Raw genomic sequence first — 22,945 nt, forward strand, 5'->3', positions numbered from 1 at the left:
ATAAGCAATATCTACACTTTAATTAGTTGGGTATCATTTTATAACACCTAAAAAGTTTTCACCGCAGGCAGCAGAAAACTACAGTTGGTAGTACCAAAAATGTTTTATTTTGAAATAATAATACTAAAGATACGTCACTAATACGAACCGTCTATTTAAGTTACATAGGTGGGTAATAACACATCGTTTTAGAGATTATTAGTATTAAAGATTGGGTACTCTGTTATGTAATTTATAAACAGTTGAGTTTTAGTAAAACATCTATGCCATTTTTTATGTATAATAAATATTTAACAGTGTAAGCTATAATCAAAAAAATCTATTTGGTATCTAAATTATTATATTGAATTTAATAGTGTTCTGCTTAATTAAATTTTATAACACCTTGAAGTTTTAGTTATTAATTCAGGGATCTTTAATTGTCCGTTTAATTACTATTTCATTTAAATTGTTTATCAACATTTTATTAAATGAAATTTAACTAATGCGTTTCAGAGTTTCTCTCTGAAATTTTCATAAAATTAGCAATCTCGAATGTAGTATTAACTCATGCGTTTATCAAAGAGTTATAATTTAGAGGACATAATTATCTTACTAGTTTAACTCATTACGCTTATTTAAAACCAACCATTAGTAATTGAAGATACAATTAACTATATTGCATTTTATTTTTTTTATCGAACACTTATTTGTTCATATTATAAAATTCATAATTTGTAGAGTCTATAACAAATGAATATGAATTTAAAAAATGAAATAAGGTGCTCAAGATTGATTTAGTGATAGCTTATACAGGGCTGGTAAAAACATAGATAATGAGAAAGAGAAACATAATTAGTCAAGGACTAATACTATATTTTTCATCTTTTCTAAAATCTCAAAGTGTCTGTACGAAACCCTGAGACTCGTTATTAGATATCTGAATATTCTTGCATCTCCACTTAGGTTGGTATCAAATATCTATTCAAAATAAAATGTTTAAATAATATGCATATAGATTATACGACTCAAATAAAAACTTTTATTTAAAAAAAATAACAACAATTTAATAAAATTATAATTTTATATCATCTTTTCAATAAAAACCATTAACATAGTTAATTGAACATAGTGTTATAGAGATAGTAATGATATTTGTTTTTAGTTATACAAACATAAATTAACTATGCATATTTTAAAATACAACAAACGGAACTTAACTTAATTTCATTAAACCCTTTATATATTGAATAAATTCTACGCTGCCTTTTGTTTTATTAATTAAAAAAATTACTTTTCAAAAAAAAACCTTTGTTTAGTTGATACATGCTGTAAGCAATAAGCATACATAACAATATTTATGATTTTTTACGTAAAATCATTTGATCAGACTTAGAATTCCATAAAATTATTTTTAATAACGAAATAAGTCTTTATATTATGTTGTTAAATCTATCATTTAGCGGCTCCGAACACTTGTATATGGCCTGACAGTCGGCATTCGCTCTGCCATCCTCAATTGCCTCTTGTAGTCTGTTCAACATTTTTTCATACTTGGAGTCCATTGGTACAATACTGGAATATTGCGATAAAATTTAGAAAACTACATTAGTTTTATTATATTATTCAAGTAATTTTACCCGTCTAGTATTTTTGCAGCATTCCAAACCATTTCGGCACTTTTTAAGTAACTTGTTGCCTTTGTCGGCTGTTCGCATGCTACACGGTTTAAACAATCGTACTGTCCCGAGTCATCAGCAACCAAAAAACCAAGAAACATCAATATGTCCGCTTCAGATATAATGTCTCCTAGACCAGAAGACGACTCTTCTTTGCGTCCTTTGTGACCGCCTGTCATGTAAGCTGCACCCCAAATTAATGCCTTAAGTACAACCATCAGCATCACGTTGGAAACGTTTAAACTAAGCGTCTAAATACAAATTAATAAAAAAAAAAATTAGAAACAGACATCTTATGACACCAATTAATGATGGGGGTGTGGAGTAAAGACAGAAAAGCAGAATAAAAGACCCGAAGTAACCGTAGTTTGTAATTTGTATGTCATTTTTTAGGTTTCTGAGAGCCAGTATGCTAGTACAAAAGTGCACATGGCACGGTAAAATTATCTTCCATTATGATTCTTTATCATTAAGTATAAAGTCTCAACTCGAAAGGCAAAGTCTTAGCATCTATATATATATATATATATATATATATATATATATATATATATATATATATATTTTAAGTCTAATGTCTGTTGCTCGTCAAAGTTTATTGATTACAATTAACGTCAAAACGTTATTTTCAGTCACTAAACTGTTAGAAATCTGTTATTAAAAAATTATATAATTTATAAAATAATTTTAAACAGTAATCTCTTCAGTGACATTAATTAAAAGTATCACAAATAAAACCAATGGAAAATTGGACTCAAAATAATAGTTTCAAGATATAGTAATAATGTTAAAGTATACCTTGTTTAAAGTTACAATTCAGTTGAATTAAGTTGGTCCTCATAAGTTTTTCTATAAGATAAATGATGTAATATGAACTAATTATGAATTACATTTCAAGTCAATTACAGTTAAAGCCGTTTTTGAAAAAAAATGTGTAATGTGTTTATACTAAAATATAAGTAATGTGCGTGGTTTTATTTCGTTAAATAAAATTATCACGATTTTGTAATATAATTTTAATATAACAGATTAAACGTCCCGTGACTGTTGAGATACATACAATAACGAGGAAGAGAATTATTCGCGTCGCCGATCCACACAATTGTTGTCATAGTCTAGCCACAGCTGTAATAGATTAATTTTTAGTGTGGAAAGATTGTGAAATGTAAAACACTAAAAAACCTAGTTAGGTATATTTAAAAACAGGAGCAGTTTGTGTTGGTTTTGTTTTAAATAGAGCCGTTTCCCTTTGGAAAATTAAAAAAAAATTACGAAATATGATATATTATAATACAACAAAATATATCATTTGAAATTTAGACGTTTTTATAGATAATGTAAAAATAAAACTAATTTTGTTCTACACTTTAAATACGTCTAGTTCAATCAAAAGCATTAATAAAATATCTAGATACGTCAATAATATATTATGCCAATGTGTGTAAAAAACTATTTTTATTTAAATAATGACAAATTATGTCGTCCAATACCATGAAATGGAATAAATAATAAGTCGAATAATAATTTACTTCGACAAACAAAGAATGTTGTTATGACATAGCCAAATGTAGCTCAATCGGTTGAACGTTATGGAAGCTTAAACAATGGATTTTTAAAAGTTGAGACTTTAGACTCTGTATTATATTATGACAGAAAGAGCAGTGTACAAAGAATAAAAATATATAGATAAATGTCACATACTACATAGTCACAGGTCCTTAGGATTTCTTTTTATATAAATTTTTATATTTATATTTACTTTGCAAACAAAACAGAATACTATCTATATACTACTTAACGTTAGGGTTTTATAAATTACGATTAGGGTTGATCGTTACTCTATATTAATAATTGGTTGCCATTTATGCTCTTTTATCGTGAAACAAGTGTTAACAATTTAATAAAAATGTTTTTCAAGATAGGTTTAGGTTACAGCGTTGATTAATTTTCACATAGCAACCCAGGAATTTAATACAGCACGATTTTTCCCTATTTTTGTGTTTGAATAAAAAAAAAAGTGACCACAGATTTTTAAAACATATAATATGTATTCCTACTATATCTCTGTTAATAGATCTTCATTCAGACTAAATTTCAGACTTTAAGTCATAAGACTACACATAAAAAAGCTAAATAAAGAAAAAAGCTGAAAGAAAAAGTGGTGGCCTGGCCCAAAAAGCGAGAGGGTGATCTATCTTAGGGCCTCTGATGTTTTGGACATCTTGAGTTCGTTAAATCCATCATTTTCCTTTAACTAATCGATCAGAACTGATATTTTTGTTTAATTAACAGACCAAATTGTATAATTGCACGGACCTACATTTCGCCCCAGTACCCTGTCCTTCCTGAAGGAAAGAGATATTGATATTTTCTCGAGTTTTTACTGTAGTATAGTAGTACATTATTATCTAAAAAGCAGCTCGCAAAAATTTAAAAGTAATTGGACGATTTTTGATAAAGTTAAATTAAAATTAATTTTAAGATGAAAAATGTGTAAATTTTAAGGATGCTTGTCTCGATTTTGAAGGGAAAAGGGTGGACTTTTTAAATTTTTGGCCCAATGAAGTACCTATTAGGTACGATTTCAGATCTATAAACTTGCCACATGAAGTCGGTTTAGCAATATAATTGATATTGTCGCCCAGTCATAAAAATGAAAAGTAAAAACCCATCATAGTAAAAACATTCCCTCCGCATCGAAACTAAAATTTATCAATAAACGTAAATTGTACCGCTATTATACCCGCAGAAAGTTTAATTATCCTTTTATAAAATAATGTAAAAGTAGTAATTCCTTAAGTATCCATTCAATTAAGATTATTTGAATAAATATGAGAATATCTACAAAGATTTTTTAAGGACATAATGGTTACAAATCACTTAATTTGAGCTATAAATTAAACAGTTAGCTTTTATGTATTATAATTTTACTAATTAATATAATTTTAAAATAATGTGATTTATATCGTCATCTAGCTTAACAGACCTTGAAGGCCCGCCGCTGCCATCACTTTCTTGGCAAATTTGCTATCTAGGAGGGAAATGGCCGTCCCTTTTCACTAGAGGAGCGCCCAAGTCCAAGTGTCAAATCGGATACAGTGAGGGTTAAAACACAGACGCCTTACCCACACGGCTACTTGCCCTCCTTAATGATTACGTATAAATATTATGATATTATATACATTATTATAGATTAAGTTTGGTATTGTATATTGATGGACATACATTTAGCGTTCTTATCTATTGTGTCCTTAATATATGATATTATCTATAATATTACTATATTGATAAATATGAGTTAATAACGAATTTTGTTAATTGCAAATCGGAAATTTTTCTAAATTTAAATATAACCCTTTAAGTTTAACTAACGTGTTTATCCTATATAAGAAGGGGGGTTCACAGTTTAAAATCTGTGTAATCATATAATGATAATATATTATTATAGCATAGTATACATACATGATATTATTACATTATACATGAAGAGTAAAAGTGTCAAACGTTCCAAGTGCCAAAGTATAAAAATTGTACTTTATAATTTGATTTGTATTTTATTTATTACCGGAAACAATTTTGTAAATTTTTCAAGTAAACAATAGTTATTTATAAAAAAAAAACAAGCATATTTTAAACTCAAAAATATGTTAAAGTGTTTCCGGTAATGAATAAAATACAAATCAAATTATAAAGTTAAATTTTTATACTTTGGCACTTGGAACGTTTGACACTTTCACTCTTCACATATTGCCACATTTGCTAACATCCTATTTCAATTAATATTGTTATTAGTTATGGTTTACGAAACATTCATCACGTTGTCGGCAGTAGTCTAACGGCTAGCAGTTTCAACTTTCAATGGTCAGTGTAGATAAATATAAGATGTTCAAAGTTATGATGTGAGTTAGAAGAACCAAGTTAAACTGCATAAATAAAGTGTTTATAAAAATGTCAGTAAATTTTATACTCGATAGATTGTTATTAATGAAGTCTGAAGTAAAAGTAAATCGATTTTAGTTATAAAAATAAAGTCACGAAAAAACTTTGGACGGAGGATACAAAAAAGAAATACTAGCCAAAATGTCGGGCAGATCGCAAAGTCCATTGGCCATCTTGAAAAATCGACAAGGACTGGCTAAGGTAGTCAAGGAAGACATTTTGCAGAAACCCGGGGCGTTTCTCTTTTTTACCTCCGTGTCTATACAATAATTCTAAATATACGTTCCACGTGTTATTTTCATAGCGTACAATTAACATCCTACTTTAGTGCCTCCCAAAAATGTATAAAACCCATTTATTCTGTACTTGACTGCTGGTTCCTCCTGTTCTGCTCATCAGCGAATTTGCTATGCCAGAAATCATCGACTGAGCGTCTAAGCCCCGCGTTTGTGCCGGCGCTTGTTCATTCAGTTTCTGTTGTTGCTGCTGCTCCTGCTGTCCTTGGTCAATCACATGTCCATATGCCAAACGAATAGCCAATAACAGGCACACAGCCGTGATCACGTGTGGTGTTAATGTCTGCATGGTCTGTAAATAAGCCGCGGTTTTAAATATTTTTTTTATTAAAAAACAAGTGAAGAAATTGTAGATATTTGTTAAATAGAAGGCACTGGCTAACGGATATATAGCTTGTGAGAGAACACTGGAAACTGCACAGTTTATATGAACGCGCTCGATATAAAAATGGTAAAGCCTACCGATCTGGAGCCAATTTTGAAACGTTACTGCGAATGAAAGTAAAAGTGTCGCATATTGTTTGTGCTTGAACTCCATGTCGCAATTATTATTAAAACAGTATACATAGTTAGGATAGCACTTCTTGCTTTCAACGGACGTACTTAAAGCGGAAATGCATAAGCATAATAAACAATGGTTTAGCCACAATTATAACAATACTCCATACAAGCATTTCAAACTTAGGTAAGTCAGCCGACTTCCTCAAGAAACCAGAGAGATTTCTCCGCATAACAATTGACGTTAATTTATATAAGTCGATAGACAGTGTAAAATTATGTTTGGTATTAAATATTTTTTTTCAAAACTTGTTTCATATTTTACAAAAATGATTAAATTTTTTCTATAGAATTTTGAAAATTGACAATTAAATATGTTCTATAGACAAAATATATTTACTATTTGTTACTATATAAATGATTTTGTCAAAACAATCCCTTATCTAGTAACAAATAGTAAATATATTTTGTTTATTCGCTATCGTGCAAAAAATATTGTAAGAAAATATAAATATATATATATATGTAAAATGCAAATATACATTATACATGTATCGCATTTTTTTTTACTCGGGTTTATTACTAATAGTTTAATGACTTTTCTCTTCAAATAATTTTTTTTTTTTTAATTTGATTAAATAGTATTTATAGTTTCTCATTGTACAAATGTATAAATAAAAATTTAACTGTACTACATACACAACTTCAATATGGTTCGCTGATCTTAGTATCATTAAATACACACAAAATTCAACTGTAGTAATTAGTATTTTTTAATATATTTTTTTAAAAATTGTATTTCCTTGTTGTGGTCAATTTGTTTTAGTGTTAACAACTTCATAGACAATATACATTTTTTTTAATCGCAGCGTTATCTAAATTCTATAAAATTCTTTACATTTAATATTTTCTTTTTAAATGTCTAAAAACAATTAAGTGACTACACAGGATACAATAGAATACAGAGTTAATATTATATGTAATGGCAAACACCAAGTTAAATTACTTATAATAAATTAATTATTTCTTGCTTTTTAACGCTCATCTATACATCAATGCGCGCATCAATCGCGATACATAGTATAAATAGTATAAAAGTTAACCATCTTTTTTATGATCTTTAATGTGAGTTGTATTGCCTAATATTGCATTCTCACGGCACTAATACTATACATTTTTTTTATATTATGTTAAAATAATACTTTACACAAGTAAAACAAGTGTATCTACAATTACAATAACTTTTTTATTACTAATTTGCCTATATACGAGCTTTAAGGCGATCTTAACTAAATAACAAACAGGTTTATCATAATATTTGATGGAATATTTTGATGAATTTTTTTAATCATTTCAATTTAATAATTAAAAATATTTATTGGTGTTCTAGTATTAATAATTACTAATAACTAATAACCAATTTATTAAAATAAATATTACATTTATTTTATATACTAGGTGTAGAAATATTTTTTACTTGATGAGTAAAATAAATATGAAAAGTTAAATATAAACTTGTATTTTTGATTCATAAGTATAAGACTGCATAATAAACTTTAACTATTAAACCAGACATAACCATTAAAAACACAGTGTTCATTAAACTTTCATAACTTTTTACCGTCCATTTCTTATGATGTTAGGTGAGTTGATATTGTATGCAATTGGTATTGGGGTAGATAGAATGTAAAAAACCTTCTTTACTTCTTGATATTATTAAATGTTATAATTTTAGATTTCGATGTACCTATAGATAATTCATGATTTTATTCACAAGAAGTTTATTTAAAATCACCTTAGAAAATTTCATGAGGAGTACTTCAACCCTTGATTCGTAAAATTAGTTTTATCTAAAATTATAATTAGATAACTTTTCACAATAATAATTTTTTTTCCTTTTTTAAAAAACAAAATTTTTTTAACCGTTTCTCAGGTTAAACCCAATATTTGCATATGTTCTGCATACAGAAGAAAATTCACAACTTTATTCAAGTAAGCAGTCCACCATGCGTGATGTCAAGAGACATAGCATAATAATCAATGTTTGTATACATAGTAAATAATAGTAATAACGGTTGTTATATAGTAATTATACGCAATATTGTATTATATTAGTATTGTATAAATTAAATGATAAATATAATATTAATAAACACGAAATAATCAGCAAATTAAATATATTAAATATTAATGTCACAGGAATAAAAAAATATAAATATAATAAAAATACATAATTTTAAAAAGTGTAATACATACACTTTTTGTTAAAATCAAATTGTATTTAAATTAGTGATGGGAATCCGAAAATTCAGATTTTTCAAAAAAACGCTTTTTAAGTCATTTGAAAATCATATAATTATTAAATACTATTACAATATAAATATGTGTACCTAAGTAAAATTTGTTGATAAAAATTTTTTAAAAAAACTCTTAACTTTGTCTATAAAATGCTTTCGGATTTCGGATTCCGGATTTTCGGATTTCAACAAATCCGAAATTCAAAAGCAGTTTATCTCTTTGGTGTTTTGTTTTATTTTCACATATTTATCAAAAAAAATGTTACTTAGATATAGAGCTTTATATTGTAAAATTATTTAACACTTATATGATTTTTAAGTAGCTTAAATAGCGTTTTTTTGTGAAAATCCGGATTTTCCGATTCCCATCACTAATTTATATACTATTCATAGATTTTCATCAAAGCGTATTAATATCGACATCCAACCATTGTCCTTTTTGACTTCATGTGTTTATATTTTAAGAACGATTTTAATATCATAATTATTTAGCGTGCAAGCATAATGTATTAGAATATATCCCCGTAACTTTGAAGTATAGTTATTATATTTACAATTAAATAACCTTAAAATATTTTGACAATAGTATTAAATAAAGAAAAGATGGACATTTAAACATTACAATAGTTAATTCGTTTTCGTTTACCTGCATAGACAATACAGATTACATAAGGCAAAAAGAAAGTATCAACATTGTCATACTACGGTTGTGCACTTACTAATATCATACACAAACGTAATTGCACATTCTTCCATTTCTTGATTACAAACAATGAAAAAGTTTTTAATAAAGGTATTCAGTTTCCTTGTAACTGGGTTCATTCTAATGTGCACGAGAATTATGTGAAGAGGTATAACTTCTAAGATTATTTTAATATGGAAAAAGTAAGTGAAATATGAACTTACAAAATAGTATAAATGTAATAACTTAAATGATAATAGGTATTTAATTATTTATTTAATCATTTATTTTTATAGGCAGCATTTTTATTGTTTATGCTCATTAGCAATTCATTTCAAAGACCGCAACTGGATGTTAATGTATCAACAACAGTTGAACCAGTAGAGACCACCGAAGATAATACTGAAAAAGTGCTTCAAGTCACTGAAGCTACAGCAGTTTCTGTAAAGAGTACTATTAATGTTTCATCCGTTCGCCCTATTGAAGTCTTCGAAGACTTTCAGCCAAGCAACTACTACAGACCAGATGGTAACCCTATTTTTGAAAAGCCAAGTCCACCAGTCAGGCAAGAAATTTTCTACAAACCCAGCTACTTTAATATACCTCCTAGTCATTTAATTTACCAATTACCTAAAAGGCCTGATACTGGCGTAGTGTTTCCACAAGCTACACAGGAACATTATTCAGAACATCAGTATAACAAGTCACAACCACCAGAGTTCAGAAGTCCGATGAAATATGGTGAAGTCTTACCACAATTTAAACCAATAAAACACGACAGCGGAGAAATTACACCCAATTTCAATAATGACTTTAATGACAAAAATGTAAGAAATTATCATGGTAATGAAATGGCACATTATCCCGATATTGTGCATGAACCACCAATGTCATACCACCACTCTCTAGCAAAAAAAAAGTAAGCGCTTTATTCATAAGAATAACTATTTATTGTATAATTGAAAATTCCATCACAGTTATTATCACAATTTTAGAGTGGATCCATGGAAAAGCGTTCTAAAAGTAATGGCTTCTCTTCTGCCAATCGGTATACTTTTTGCATCTTTTCCGCCTACAGTGATCCGAGTTAATTCTACGCAAAATCCATATCAGTAAGTACATAGTAGACTACCTTTAAATTTAAAAAAATATTAAATTATAAAAAATAGAAAATGTGTACAGTAAAGAACGGAAAAAATATATAATTTACACATAATACAGAATGTAATATTTCTGTAGCATAGCTTGACAATGTACTAGCGTAACTGGCGTGATTGGGATGCTGTTTCCCATTAGGCCGTGTTAGTCACAGTTGCGTTAGACCCCTGTAACAGCTTCACGCCGCGGCTTTAGGACATGTATAGAAGGAATAGTATAAACATTTTATGCATGTTGTGCTGCTAATACATTTTTAACAATTCTATGGTCTGCGAATATGAGAATATATATATTTAAAGAAAACCAACGGGGTACAGTGGGGTGAGGTACAAACATAGGTACATAAGTTACAGATCATACTATGGTAGCGCAAATGTATTATGTTTTTAAAACAAATAAATGTGCTTAAACTGACTCACATGTACTTTATTTATGTTTGGAATTATTTTGGTTCTTTTGTGCAATCAGTATTTATTTATATAGTATACTTTTTAGCTAGCAAATCGTAACTGTGCAAGATGCCATAACTAATTACTGACGCACAGTCAGCAGTCCGGTAAATAGGTAGTAATTAAATTATTTGAATTTAATTGATTTTCAAAAGTCAGACTTTAAAATGTTGTATCTTAAATAATTCAATTTCATATTAATAATAATTTATTAAACAATTACGAAAGCTCTTAAGTTTTTAGAACGTCCTTAACATTCACAAAACGTTACATAAATAATGATTAACCGCGCATGTTGTTTGTTGATTAAGTAATTATTATAACTGATAATATTAATATATTAAGTAATTGTTGTACAAACAACAAATAACACAATTTTTAAAAATATTCTTCGTCTTCATTTAGTCTTTTGATTAGCATAAAACAAGTGTAATACATCATTTAATTTATCCTAGTAAATTTATTTGTTTATTTCCCTCGAACCAATTGTTTTATATTTTAATTGGTAAACCAAAATTATTTAAACCTATAATTAAAGACTATAGACCCATGAGTAAATTACGATATGTGAGTGGTCGTATAATAAGCCTAACTACGAGTAATAATTTAGGAAGTTTACTTTTATGTAAGCCGGTATATTGTAAAGTGAAAGTATAAGTCTCATTTCGAAGAGACGACTAATGATAGCCAGAAAGTCCTCAATGTTATTGGTGTTTTATAAAAAAAAACATTTATTTCCAAAAGGTCTCACTGTTAGTTTATACTGATTTCGCACCTCACTGATTAGTTCTGTTATTTTCGCATCATTGCTTATTCATACGAAGACAAAAGGCTACCTAGAGTTTTCTCTTTTCCGGAGGATATCGAGTGCTAGAATTTCTAGGTCTAGTAATTTTAACAGATGTCCCATATCCGTTTATAAAAACTTCAAAAATAATTTGAATCTATGTGTTAAGGGCCTTGACAAGATTAAAAAGTTATTACACTCTCTATTTATATAAAGCTTTATATTTGTATATAATTTATAATTACACACATTTTATAGTGCTCAAAAATGTAATAATTGAAAACTAACACCAACACAATCTTTGATTAGTGTTGACCGCCACTCACCTACTCAAAACAATATACTAGCTTCAGATTTATATAATAATAAAATACATTAGAAATATACGGTAATTTATTAATTTTTTATTTTAATCACTTATTTGTTTTAATGCCGTTGGTATATTATTTATTTGAAACAACTCTCTTTTATCAAAATTGTTTACATTAGTTTATATTATATTTCGTAAAATATTCAAAATAAGTATAGCTCATATATATATATATATGACTGTTTTTTTGTTTGCAAATCCAGCCAATATTAGCTTCAGAAAGCTGCGCATAATAAACGTTTTTCTCTATCGACAGCTCAGACCTGCGTCCTGTAAATCAGAACATATTACTTCTTATTAGTTTAATTTGCATTTCATGTATAATAATTTCACTGTAAACTGTTTGTAGTTTAAAAAATCGTCTAAATAAAAAAAAAATTTTAATCCCACATTATAATAATCTTAATCGCAATTCACTGTAAAAATTGAGTTTCAGTCTAGAATAATTTGTCTTATTAACCTTTAAATTATGTTTGATCAACAACGGTTTTCTTATATTGATTAATTATAAATGTTAATTTACCAACACCTGATTAGTTGTGGCTAATTAAAGTTAATTTTAAATAATCAAGTAATTTTCCTTAATTAAATGTGCATTAATATATTCTTATATGCGTAGTTCAATATATATTTGTACTGTTTCTATAGGATTTGAAATACATTTTATAACATTGTGTTTAAGTACAATTAATTAAAAATAACTATTCATTTTTTTTATTTTTTAATAGAGTCCCGAAAAATGTCTCCCATTATCCAAGTACTTACAATAGTATATATAAGGCACTAAAAAAGAAAGCTGTAGGAAGAAATGTTGAAAATGCAGAAGATAAGTTTTCGGATGATTTAGACGAATGTTCAAAACGAAAATTATGTGAAAACTTGAAGCTAAACTACTCAATCACTGAACTTGAATCGTTATTACAAGAAATTAAGTACAAGTAAGTCCTAACCTAAGCTGTAAACTGTATGCTTTCAAAGTACAGTATTTAACATTAATCTCTCAAAATATTTTATTTCAGTTCAACTGAACCATTTACTACTTCAATGACAAATATCATAAAATTAGCTACGCATATATCTATAGACAGCTGTCAAGAATATATTTGTAACATTTAAACAACAAGAATGATGGTAATAATTAAGTAGGGAGTAACTTTAATACTACTATAGAATTCCATAGTTTTGTGGGTATACTGTTCAAAAAATATCATGCATGCGCGGAATGTCATGTTTAATGGCTATGTCGGAAGTTGTTTTAGCTCTAGGCAAACTTTCGTACCGCGGTAGTCATAAATTGAAAATTACTCAAATTTAAATCTTATAGATATAGTATGAATTTCTACCAAGAATGTGATTGATGACACATTTTTTAAATTACCACTTTCTTAACAGTAATAGTTCTAAAAAGTAAAATGTATACTTTTATGTTTAATCGCAGATTAGCCACTTACTTCGATATAATATGTATTATGAATAATGTATACATATTATGCATTTTGTTTATATTTATCTAACTCTATGTAAAACTATTGAATTCCGAACTAAAATTAAATAACATAATATTGAGATTAAGAGTTGTAGTAAATATCACAAATAGTATAATTTACTAGATACTAATTTCTGGGTGTTCCATTTGAAGTAAGACACTCAACATCACTTAAAATAGTTCCATGTTGAAGTTTTTTATTTTTATTAAATGTTATATATTTATTTTACAATTTTATAAAATTACTAAATATATAGGTGTTTAGTTTTTTCCAGAGCTCTATCAAGTTTTGAAACATAAATGGTAACATATATATTTAATTAACTTTATTTAAATTAAGAATAATTTTCTAAACAGTTTTGAATAATTACTTTTAAAGTTAAAAATGTAGGACAAGAGGTGGAGTGTGGTTGAGTTATAAGCACAGATAAATCTAATACTATTTCCCACTATTCCTTCCGTCCTATATTTTAAACCTAAATCAAGTTTGTTCAAAACAAGATACCGATCAGTCAACATTTTTAGTAAATTATTCTTAATTTAAAAGTTAATCAAATATATAAGTTACCATTTTATAAAATTTATATTGCATATATTATAAAACTTAATTATAATAACAATAACAAGGTATTTTTTTAAACATAAGTTTGTTTAAAATGTTAGGTTGCACTAACTTTATTGGTTCCATAAACTGTTTATAGACTATCGTGATAGGTGCAAACGAGGTTTATGGAACGTTTAGTACTTAATTTTAATGGATTCATTAAACAAAATTACATAGCATTTCGACTTTTTAAGCTAATAAGTATGATAATAAAATACTACAATGTTAAAGTATGTTAATAATACTAAAAATCTGTTTAAAAACCATAAATTTAATGAAAACCCTAGTTGGATAAATATTAAGTATTTACAACTATTATTATATTTACTAATTTATTTATTGTTATTATAATTTTATTTAAGTGTTGTAATTTTTAAAATTGTATTTTTTTAACTGTTTAGTACATCTCTTTTTAAATTTAGTTTAAATATATTATTTGTATTTAAGGACTACGTCTTTGATTTCTCATTTCTCATAACGATTTTGGTTTTTTATTTTTTTATTTTATAATTATTATAAGTTAGATTATCAGAAAAATTTAATTATAAAAATATAATATGTTGTATGAGAAAATACTACGAATTGCTTCCTTTTCTTATCGTAACTTTTAGGGTCACGATCTACTAGTTATAATAAGCTTATAATAATATAATCGTTAGATCTATTACCTTAAAATATAACACCAATACTTAAGTACACTAATATAGGTCAATGTTAAAAAAAAGGTTAGATTACCAAATGTTAAATATATTAACGAAGAATATGATTTTCCCTCTAAAATTTCATCTTTCCATTTTATAAAAAGGCTTTTACACGAAAACTACCATTGACTAGTAAAACGCATTTACGTTTACATTTCAAAAACATTTGGATTATTTCATCGAATATTGATCGAAAAATGAACATTCCTCTTCACTTAACTAATAAATAAACGTTTTTCTCCTGACGGCAATTCTGATATGTTAGAGAAGAATAAATCTGATTGCATAAAAGTAATGGAATGCACGTCACTTCATTATGAAGAGCGCTCCCCCGTTGTCATGTATTCTGTGATAAAATTATGTATACTACAGTACGGTATAATGTTATCTAAATTAATAACTATATAATAATAATAAATATGAGGAAGATGAAGTATACTTAAAAGAATATAGACGTAGGAAATAAAATGAGTTTAAAAGACAAGTGAGAAATATGTGTGTAAATCAAAGTTGATTTACAAAGTACGAGTAAATTTACTCGTACCTCCAAAACAATTATTATATTAAACTTTGTCTAACTAATGACCCGAATTGCCGAGATAAAAAAAACAATAATATAGACAATCATTTTTTTGAAAATTTTGAATTATATCGTCATGTATACATATATAATTGGTGTATGTACATTCTCTTTATATACATTTAAAATAAGATTACATTTTTTTAATGAAAAAGACCACTAAAACTTAAATGTTAACTAGTTATTATTATAAAGTATAATTCTATAATTAAACATATGATATGCTTGAACTCAAGTTCTTGCTTTCACAATTTTAATTGCCTGTATATATAAGTCTATGGCGTTAAGGTTTATAAAATATTTGTTATGTTGGTTTCATCTTCATTTTCACTTTTTTTTACTATCCGGGACAAAATTATAATATTTTGATGATGTCTGATGATAATAAAAATAAAATACATTTTTAAAAATCAAACATTTAAAAGAATATACATCAATATAACAATATAATTATTATACCAGCTAGTTCATATCATGAACATTTCATTCACAAATAATGTTACTGGTCAACAGCAATGGGAAGATCCCAAAAGTACCTACACAATAATGTGCACTTACACATACGTTACAAAATATATATGTGAGTCAAGTCTAGAGAGCAGGGGAAATTAGTTAATGAGTGAAAGAAAGCATCGGTGCGTACAGACGAGACTACTACGACATTAGGTTTAGTCTTGTGTAGTTTGTTACAAGTCTAAGATCTTGGTCCGGTACGACCGCCAATAGAAAGTGAAATGTAAATATTTTTACTTTTTTTTGTTCTAACATAACAATCTGATAAGACTGAACAGAAATACGATTTTTAACCAAAAAATAAAATATATATATATAGCAGTGTAACTCTGTGGATATATCAGACAACTCGTTACAGTAAGTTAAAAAATTACCTATATATTAATGAAAAATGAACATTAAAATGTATTATTCTATAAGAGTATTTTTTTTTTTTCAATTACATTGCCTGTATTATTTTGATTTTTATGAACCTCTGTACAACGATATTCCATTGCCGCCACTTTCCACTTATTAACCATCGTAGCTATATAGTATTTTTTCTGATAATGCAACAATTAAATCAAGACTAAAATGTCGACTTTCAACCCCCCTCCAACAAGTACGGCCTTAAATTAAATATCTTTATTTAATATTATCTAATCGGGTCCCAATTTATTGGACACCCTGTATGCATTTTATTATACATGTTTTTACGCACTAAAATATACTAATTTTTAAAAATAAAACTAACAATTAAATTAATGCTTGATACACATTACTGTAAGTAAAATAAATATGAAAATTTTATATCAACCCATGAAAACTTTAATACTGTTAAGGAATAAATATTTCTACGTCACAAAATATGAGGGTTCTCCCCAAAATAATGTCTTCATCTAAATTAATACCATTTTTTGGGTTTCGCTAATCGATGCTCCTTACAAAAACTAGCACGTTTAAAATTATCAACTAAAAATTACACATCAGCTTGGATTAACACAGGGCTGAAATTTTGTTTTTCTTTCAGTACATTAAACGTGCTAGTTTTCGGAATGAGCGTCGGTATGTAGAATAGGTAATACCGGTTTGGACCCTTAATTCAAAACGCTATTGCTGCAGTTAGGTATCCTTATAGTGTACCTATATAAATCAGGCAAACTGAAAACCAGTTTGAAAAAGGTTTCCTCAGATATCTGGGACAAACGTAGGAAATATAATGGATTTAATGATGGTTTTTATCAATCTTTTAAAAATCGTTTTTGAACAGAATATAAAAATATTGATAAAAAATAATTTGACGTTATACGAAAAATTCATAAAGTCTTGGTCACCGTGTCTAGTAATATAATATTACAATATAATATTTAGGGGGTGAAAGCTGGCGGTTCTTAAACAGTTTTAATACAGACAATATTTACCAAAAAAAAAAATGTATTTTATACATTTCGACAGAATAAATGATCATCTTTCGACCATAACAATTTATTTTCAGGTTAATATTTATTAGATTTAGGGTATTAGTTTGATAGTATTATAGGGTTTTTCTATGATATAGACAATTTGGTGATACAATAAACTAATGTAGACCTAATAGCCTGACAAAATTACGCCTACTTAGAATGGTCGGATTTTAATTCTGGAATAAATATTTAAGCTCATCTTGGCAGATTTTTCTAGGAAGTTGATGTTTTATTAACTGTTTCATTTTTTTAAAAAAGACAAGGGTAGTTAAGTAAATCCGAAAAGTTTGAGAAACTTGATAAATCATTCATACCTAGAAAAGATGCCGAAAACTCAAATATTTCTACAGAATTGAAATCATACCACCCCATATAGTCCTAATTTTGTCAGAATTTTGGGTCAAAAACGTCCAAAAAACAGACCGCTTTTGATCCCTTTAAGTTAAAGTTTTTTTTTTTAAATCCATAATCCATTTTTTAAAATCAAGTATTGAAATCGTTACTTATATAGTTGCAAGTTCTATTTATATACATGATAATTTTTACTTCATTCACTAACGGACATTATATATATATATATATATATATATATTAACGGATCATTAGATACAATATCTGTAAGTAGTAAAACGTTACGTTTCTAGTACCATAAACCAATTAAATAACCATAATATAAAACTTTAAAACCAATAAATTATATAGTTTGTTTGCAGTCTTTAAATATTCCCGTTAGAAAAATGATGCAAGTAAAAACGTGATTGGGTTGTAGGGAAGCAATTTTATGGATTAGTCATGTTTTTTATGCCACCTTTACGTTTTTATTTCAATTACCGCAAGAACATTCATGACATTGGTAGGTATATATGCATCCGGTAAAACAAGTGAAAGTGTGAGAAACGCATAGTTACACCTATCTCATACACACCGTCGTTTGATACATATCAACTGCTTTTACATTCAAAGGTACATTACTCAAAAAGCATTAAAAATTATTATTATTATTATTATTTTCTAATAATTACTATCCTTTCCAAATTTACGAATTTATTAACTAACTTCATAACCAAACACATTCGTAAACGGGTAAAACACAGAGCATCGCGTTTCACCGTTGGGACCTGTCTAGAATAAACGTTACAGAAGGGAAAGTTAACTTCAATCCTAAGGTCAATGGCACTCTTAACGTTTGAATGTAATGAAATAATCATATAGCGTGCTTTATTTATTTTCTAAAGGTACTATACAAAAATACTGTAAAATGATTAACCATAGCTGTTAGTGTTTATGCATAAATTAAATTTTATAATTTAGATAATAAGTTATCAAAGAACTTACAGACTGGAAAACAATAACCATATATGTGTACATGTATAAAATTTATCTTTATTGGATAATTTTCTAGTGATAAAATATTTAAAACTGTATAATAAAACGAGGACAAACACATTAAATATAATTTACTACACACGCTTCTACATGTTTTAAGCTCCTGAATAATTAAAATGTGCCAAGTTAAAAATGTAAAACAATGTTTATTGAATAAATGTAACATATGTGGCACTTGTCCCTATGTTTATGTATATATTTATATATAGTAGGTATGACCTAAATTATGATACTCGTAACATGAAATCATCTATAGTAGGTGAACTGTGCTTAAAAATATGTTTCAGTAGAAACTAGTTAAATCAATCATTAGTTAACTGACATTACATTGATAAAGCTGTATGACTATTTGTTTCCAGATGTGGATAATACATATACTACTGCTAGTTTTACCTCTTCTGGTATACTCTGAACCAGAAAATAATGTTCAAATGACCAGAACTTCTATCAAAGTGGCTAGAAACCTCGACCCAAGTGCTATGGAAACTTTGGAAGTTAAGACCCGAACCGGTGATATTGCGACTATTGTAGTGAAAAAACGTGACGGCAGACAACACTTCTCCAGACCCATGGCGAAATCAGATTTTAATGTGACAGCGTCTAGTGGTGAGGCAACGTTTAGGGTACCAGATCCAGTGATCATACGGTCAGAATCTGTTTTTGTAAAAAATCAAAAAGACCAAGAAGAAAAAAAATCTAGAAGTTTATTTCACGTCGACTCTGACGGTATACCAGTTATTACCGGTGTTCGAGAGCCAGACGATGAAAACGACTCCCAGGTTTGGAGAAACGCGAGAGTTATCAATGGTATTTTAGTACCAAATACCAACAAAACTGACCATCATGTGATGAAAGAAGAATACAAACCTGTTGCTCCCATGTTCAACGGAGTTTGGCAGGTCGCTAAAAAAAAACCGGAATCGGATAAAGAACAACCTAACTCGAACAATGACCAGACATATTTTTCTCCTCAGGATGCGGTTCAAAACGAAAAGTATATGACAGATAAGATTTTGGGTTTTATAAAAAACATCAATGGAAATATTTTAAGCGACGATCAACGACGATCCGCAAGGATGGTAGAACCTCAAATTGAAGCTCGCGTTCTACACGCTCCAAGTGTTAGTGTATTTCCGAATTCCGCTATGTACTCGCCGCCTAAAAAAGTTTCAAGAGTGTCGTTTGAAGAAAGTGCAAGAACACCCGTGTTGCAGTACGCCCATCCAGAACTAGGAGTACAAGCTGCCAAATATGAGCCGTCCGTAGAAGAAACACCGAGGGACGGGAGAAGGCAACAAGCTTTAGCGTACTTTTCTCACGATATTCATGCAGATCGGAGTCCTTTTGCATTCGAACCTGGCTTAGAAAAAGAATCGAGGGTCAAAGTTCCTAAAAAATATACACCGCATTATAACTTCCCTGATAAACACGGAAAATATGGTTCAAATTACTATATGAACGACGATGGATCTTTTTGGAATTTGATGAAAGATAAAATGAAATCCAGTTTTAATACAGTCACTGATCTAACGAGACCAGTTGTGGATCCACTCGTGGAAGCAACACACAAAATTACTGGAAATTTGGGTTTTGGTAATGGAAATCGAGAACTTACCAATGTTGTTAAAGAAAAACTAGGTATGGTCGCATCGCCATCTGTATTACTACCAGCGTTAGGCCTAGTAGCTGGAGGAGCCGCTTTGGGACTAGGAGCAGTAGCTGTTGGAAGGTAAATATATTTATAACTTAAATCATAATTCATTAAATATAAATGTACAGTGTGGTATACTTTACTAAAGTGATTCCCCTTATGTTAAATATTAGTATTTAGTAAAGATGATTCATGTTATATTTTATATTTCTAAATTAATTAATAAAGTGACTAGAGAAGGAAATATGATAAGTTGATTTTTTTAATGTTAATAAATATATTATTATAATAATATATTAACAAAAATCACGTTAAAAAAAATGACACTTTGCTGATTTTTTTAGTTTTTGCTCAATAAGGTAAAATTATCTATCAATTAAAAGTAATCACCTATTTAATTAAGTTTGTTTCAACATTAAAACTGAACAAAAAATATTCTTAACTATAGTATAATGTACTGCATCCTGTGTAAAAATGTTTAAAAAATGTATAGACCACACGCTTAAACGTTCTCCATACATAACGTAACGGATTTACTCAATTTGTTAACAGATCATGTACCTTATACATAACAATATTTTTATAACATAACGCAATCATTATTATGAATAAACACATAGTAGGTAGTGTTTCTTTTTAGTAATTTCCCTATAAGACATTTTATAATATACACATAACCGATGGAAATATTGACGAGATGACGGAAAAACGTAAAAGAAAAAGTACAAAAAACAGAGGATTTCACTTTTTCCAGTTAATCAATTGAATACAAATATGTATGATTCCTTGGAGCTGGACAGTGGTAGAGAAATCGTTAAAAATACGTCAACAGCACCAATAACAGAAGACATGACTGAACATTTTGGTTAAACGAAATATTAAATAACAAATAACATGCAGAGCATGACATTGAAATTGAAACGAAAACACGGCGACGATTAACAAGTCTGGATACGTTTCACTTTCCACCTGTTAGCCGGACCCATCGTACGCTTACAGACTACTGTTACACTGCATACCGTTACTTATTATTTATTTTGCTTTCTATCTTCCCATTATTATTATCAATCATACAAAGGTTGTTATAGCGAAATTAGAAATAATATAGACTGATTTTGTACAGTTCCATATTCTACTTGAACAAAAATTTAAATATCGAACCGAAACTTCTTTAGGTATAAAAAAAATATATATTTAATGTTTTTTTTTCTTCTTTTTGCAAAGCTCTATGAGTTAACATTCTGCAAATTACTAACAATATTATATTATATTTTGTATACAATTTCAGGTAATAGAGTGTAAATTATTAAAGGAAATTATTTTTAAAATAGTAGTTTTTAGTTTATTACTTATTTATGTTATTAAATTCATTAATAATACAAATTATCTTTATTCTTAATAGAAATACCTGTTTTATTTAAACAAATTAATAATACTAACAATGCTAGTCTTAAAAAACTTCGACAACTCTGAAAACAACTTAATATCAAACAAAAATTAATGATACCATTTAAAGTTATAATTTAATCGATTCATTGATTTAAAAACCAAAACGGCGACGTTAGAATCCAAATGAAATTAAATTTCGTCAACTTAATAGTCATAGTAATTTAGTTAATAATAATTGCAACTTGTGGTGTAAAATAACTAGTAAATGTTCTCTATAGTGTATAATATTGATTTACATTAATATATATATATCGCTTTTATAGGTACTTGGATTACGATGTCGTTAGAATGAGAAACAACGATGACTATATTGAACTGCAACGAGCATTGAATAATGGAAAATTCCAACCATTTGTAGTCGAACCTGAAACTTCAGAAAACAAAAATACCGAAACAGCAAAGAGAACTCGAAGATCATTACCAATCGCAACACCAAAAATCCATATGAATCGTAAATTAAGAAAAGTTAAATTAAATCGTAAAAAACTTTTAAAATCCTAATAGTACCTAAATGTAATAAAACACCTATTTGCTTATAAGTTATAACAATTTAACTAAAGGTAATAATTACACTTAATCTGTTCTATGGTCATAAATAATGATTAAGAATATGTTAAATTAATTTAAGTAACTTATTTATTAGTTTGATAGTAGTATGATGTAATAAAAATATGTAATGCAGACATGCTTTACGACTATATAGTTAATGCGTATTTGTTTTGAAACTGACCACTTTTTATTTTTTACACTATAAATCGAATTATAGGGTTTTTGTTTGTTTTTATATAACGATCATTAAATCTGTATAATAATTTGACGACAAATTAATAATTCTCCAGGAATATTTTTAATTAGGCAATAATCGATAGATATTCAGCAGAGGTAAATAACATTTAAATCTCAATAAAATTATTTATTCTGAGTGTACTTAACAAGGTGAAAATCCCATTTATATTTCTAGGGTGAAGCAATTGCATAATACTATATAATAATAAATTA

At 27.9% G+C, this 22,945-nt stretch overlaps 3 protein-coding genes across 5 annotated transcripts; 2 read left to right on the forward strand and 1 right to left on the reverse strand.

Moving 5' to 3' along the window:
* Window positions 1–1,269: 1,269 nt before the first annotated feature.
* LOC126835737 (uncharacterized) lies at window positions 1,270–6,321 on the reverse strand. 2 transcript variants are annotated; one of them, XM_050568519.1, is made up of 4 exons: window positions 5,964–6,321; window positions 5,735–5,869; window positions 1,620–1,909; window positions 1,270–1,554 (listed from the first exon to the last, which is right to left on the reverse strand). In XM_050568519.1, the coding sequence occupies exons 1-4, from the start codon at window positions 6,180–6,182 to the stop codon at window positions 1,413–1,415; spliced, it is 786 nt and encodes a 261-aa protein (XP_050424476.1). In that variant the 5' UTR covers window positions 6,183–6,321; the 3' UTR covers window positions 1,270–1,412. The 2 variants fall into 2 exon arrangements, with proteins under 2 accessions (XP_050424476.1, XP_050424477.1); XM_050568520.1 differs by lacking the exon at window positions 5,735–5,869.
* A 3,195-nt stretch (window positions 6,322–9,516) lies between these two features.
* LOC126835757 (uncharacterized) lies at window positions 9,517–14,391 on the forward strand. 2 transcript variants are annotated; one of them, XM_050568553.1, is made up of 5 exons: window positions 9,517–9,573; window positions 9,667–10,289; window positions 10,366–10,482; window positions 12,863–13,072; window positions 13,154–14,391. In XM_050568553.1, exons 1-5 carry the CDS (start codon window positions 9,565–9,567, stop codon window positions 13,248–13,250), a joined length of 1,056 nt encoding a protein of 351 aa, XP_050424510.1. In that variant the 5' UTR covers window positions 9,517–9,564; the 3' UTR covers window positions 13,251–14,391. The 2 variants fall into 2 exon arrangements, with proteins under 2 accessions (XP_050424510.1, XP_050424508.1); XM_050568551.1 differs by having other exon boundaries at window positions 9,520–9,608.
* A 1,766-nt stretch (window positions 14,392–16,157) lies between these two features.
* Window positions 16,158–22,625, forward strand: LOC126835992 (uncharacterized). Its single transcript, XM_050568922.1, has 3 exons — window positions 16,158–16,375; window positions 19,206–20,575; window positions 22,210–22,625. Exons 2-3 carry the CDS (start codon window positions 19,206–19,208, stop codon window positions 22,445–22,447), a joined length of 1,608 nt encoding a protein of 535 aa, XP_050424879.1. The 5' UTR covers window positions 16,158–16,375; the 3' UTR covers window positions 22,448–22,625.
* Window positions 22,626–22,945: the final 320 nt, after the last annotated feature.

This window comes from Adelges cooleyi, unplaced genomic scaffold (genome assembly GCF_023614345.1).
Source record: "Adelges cooleyi isolate 19-005CV unplaced genomic scaffold, UGA_ACOO_1.1 ACOO_flye_CR_arks_rails_tigmint_CR_PRNA_23, whole genome shotgun sequence".
Taxonomy (NCBI): domain Eukaryota; kingdom Metazoa; phylum Arthropoda; class Insecta; order Hemiptera; family Adelgidae; genus Adelges; species Adelges cooleyi.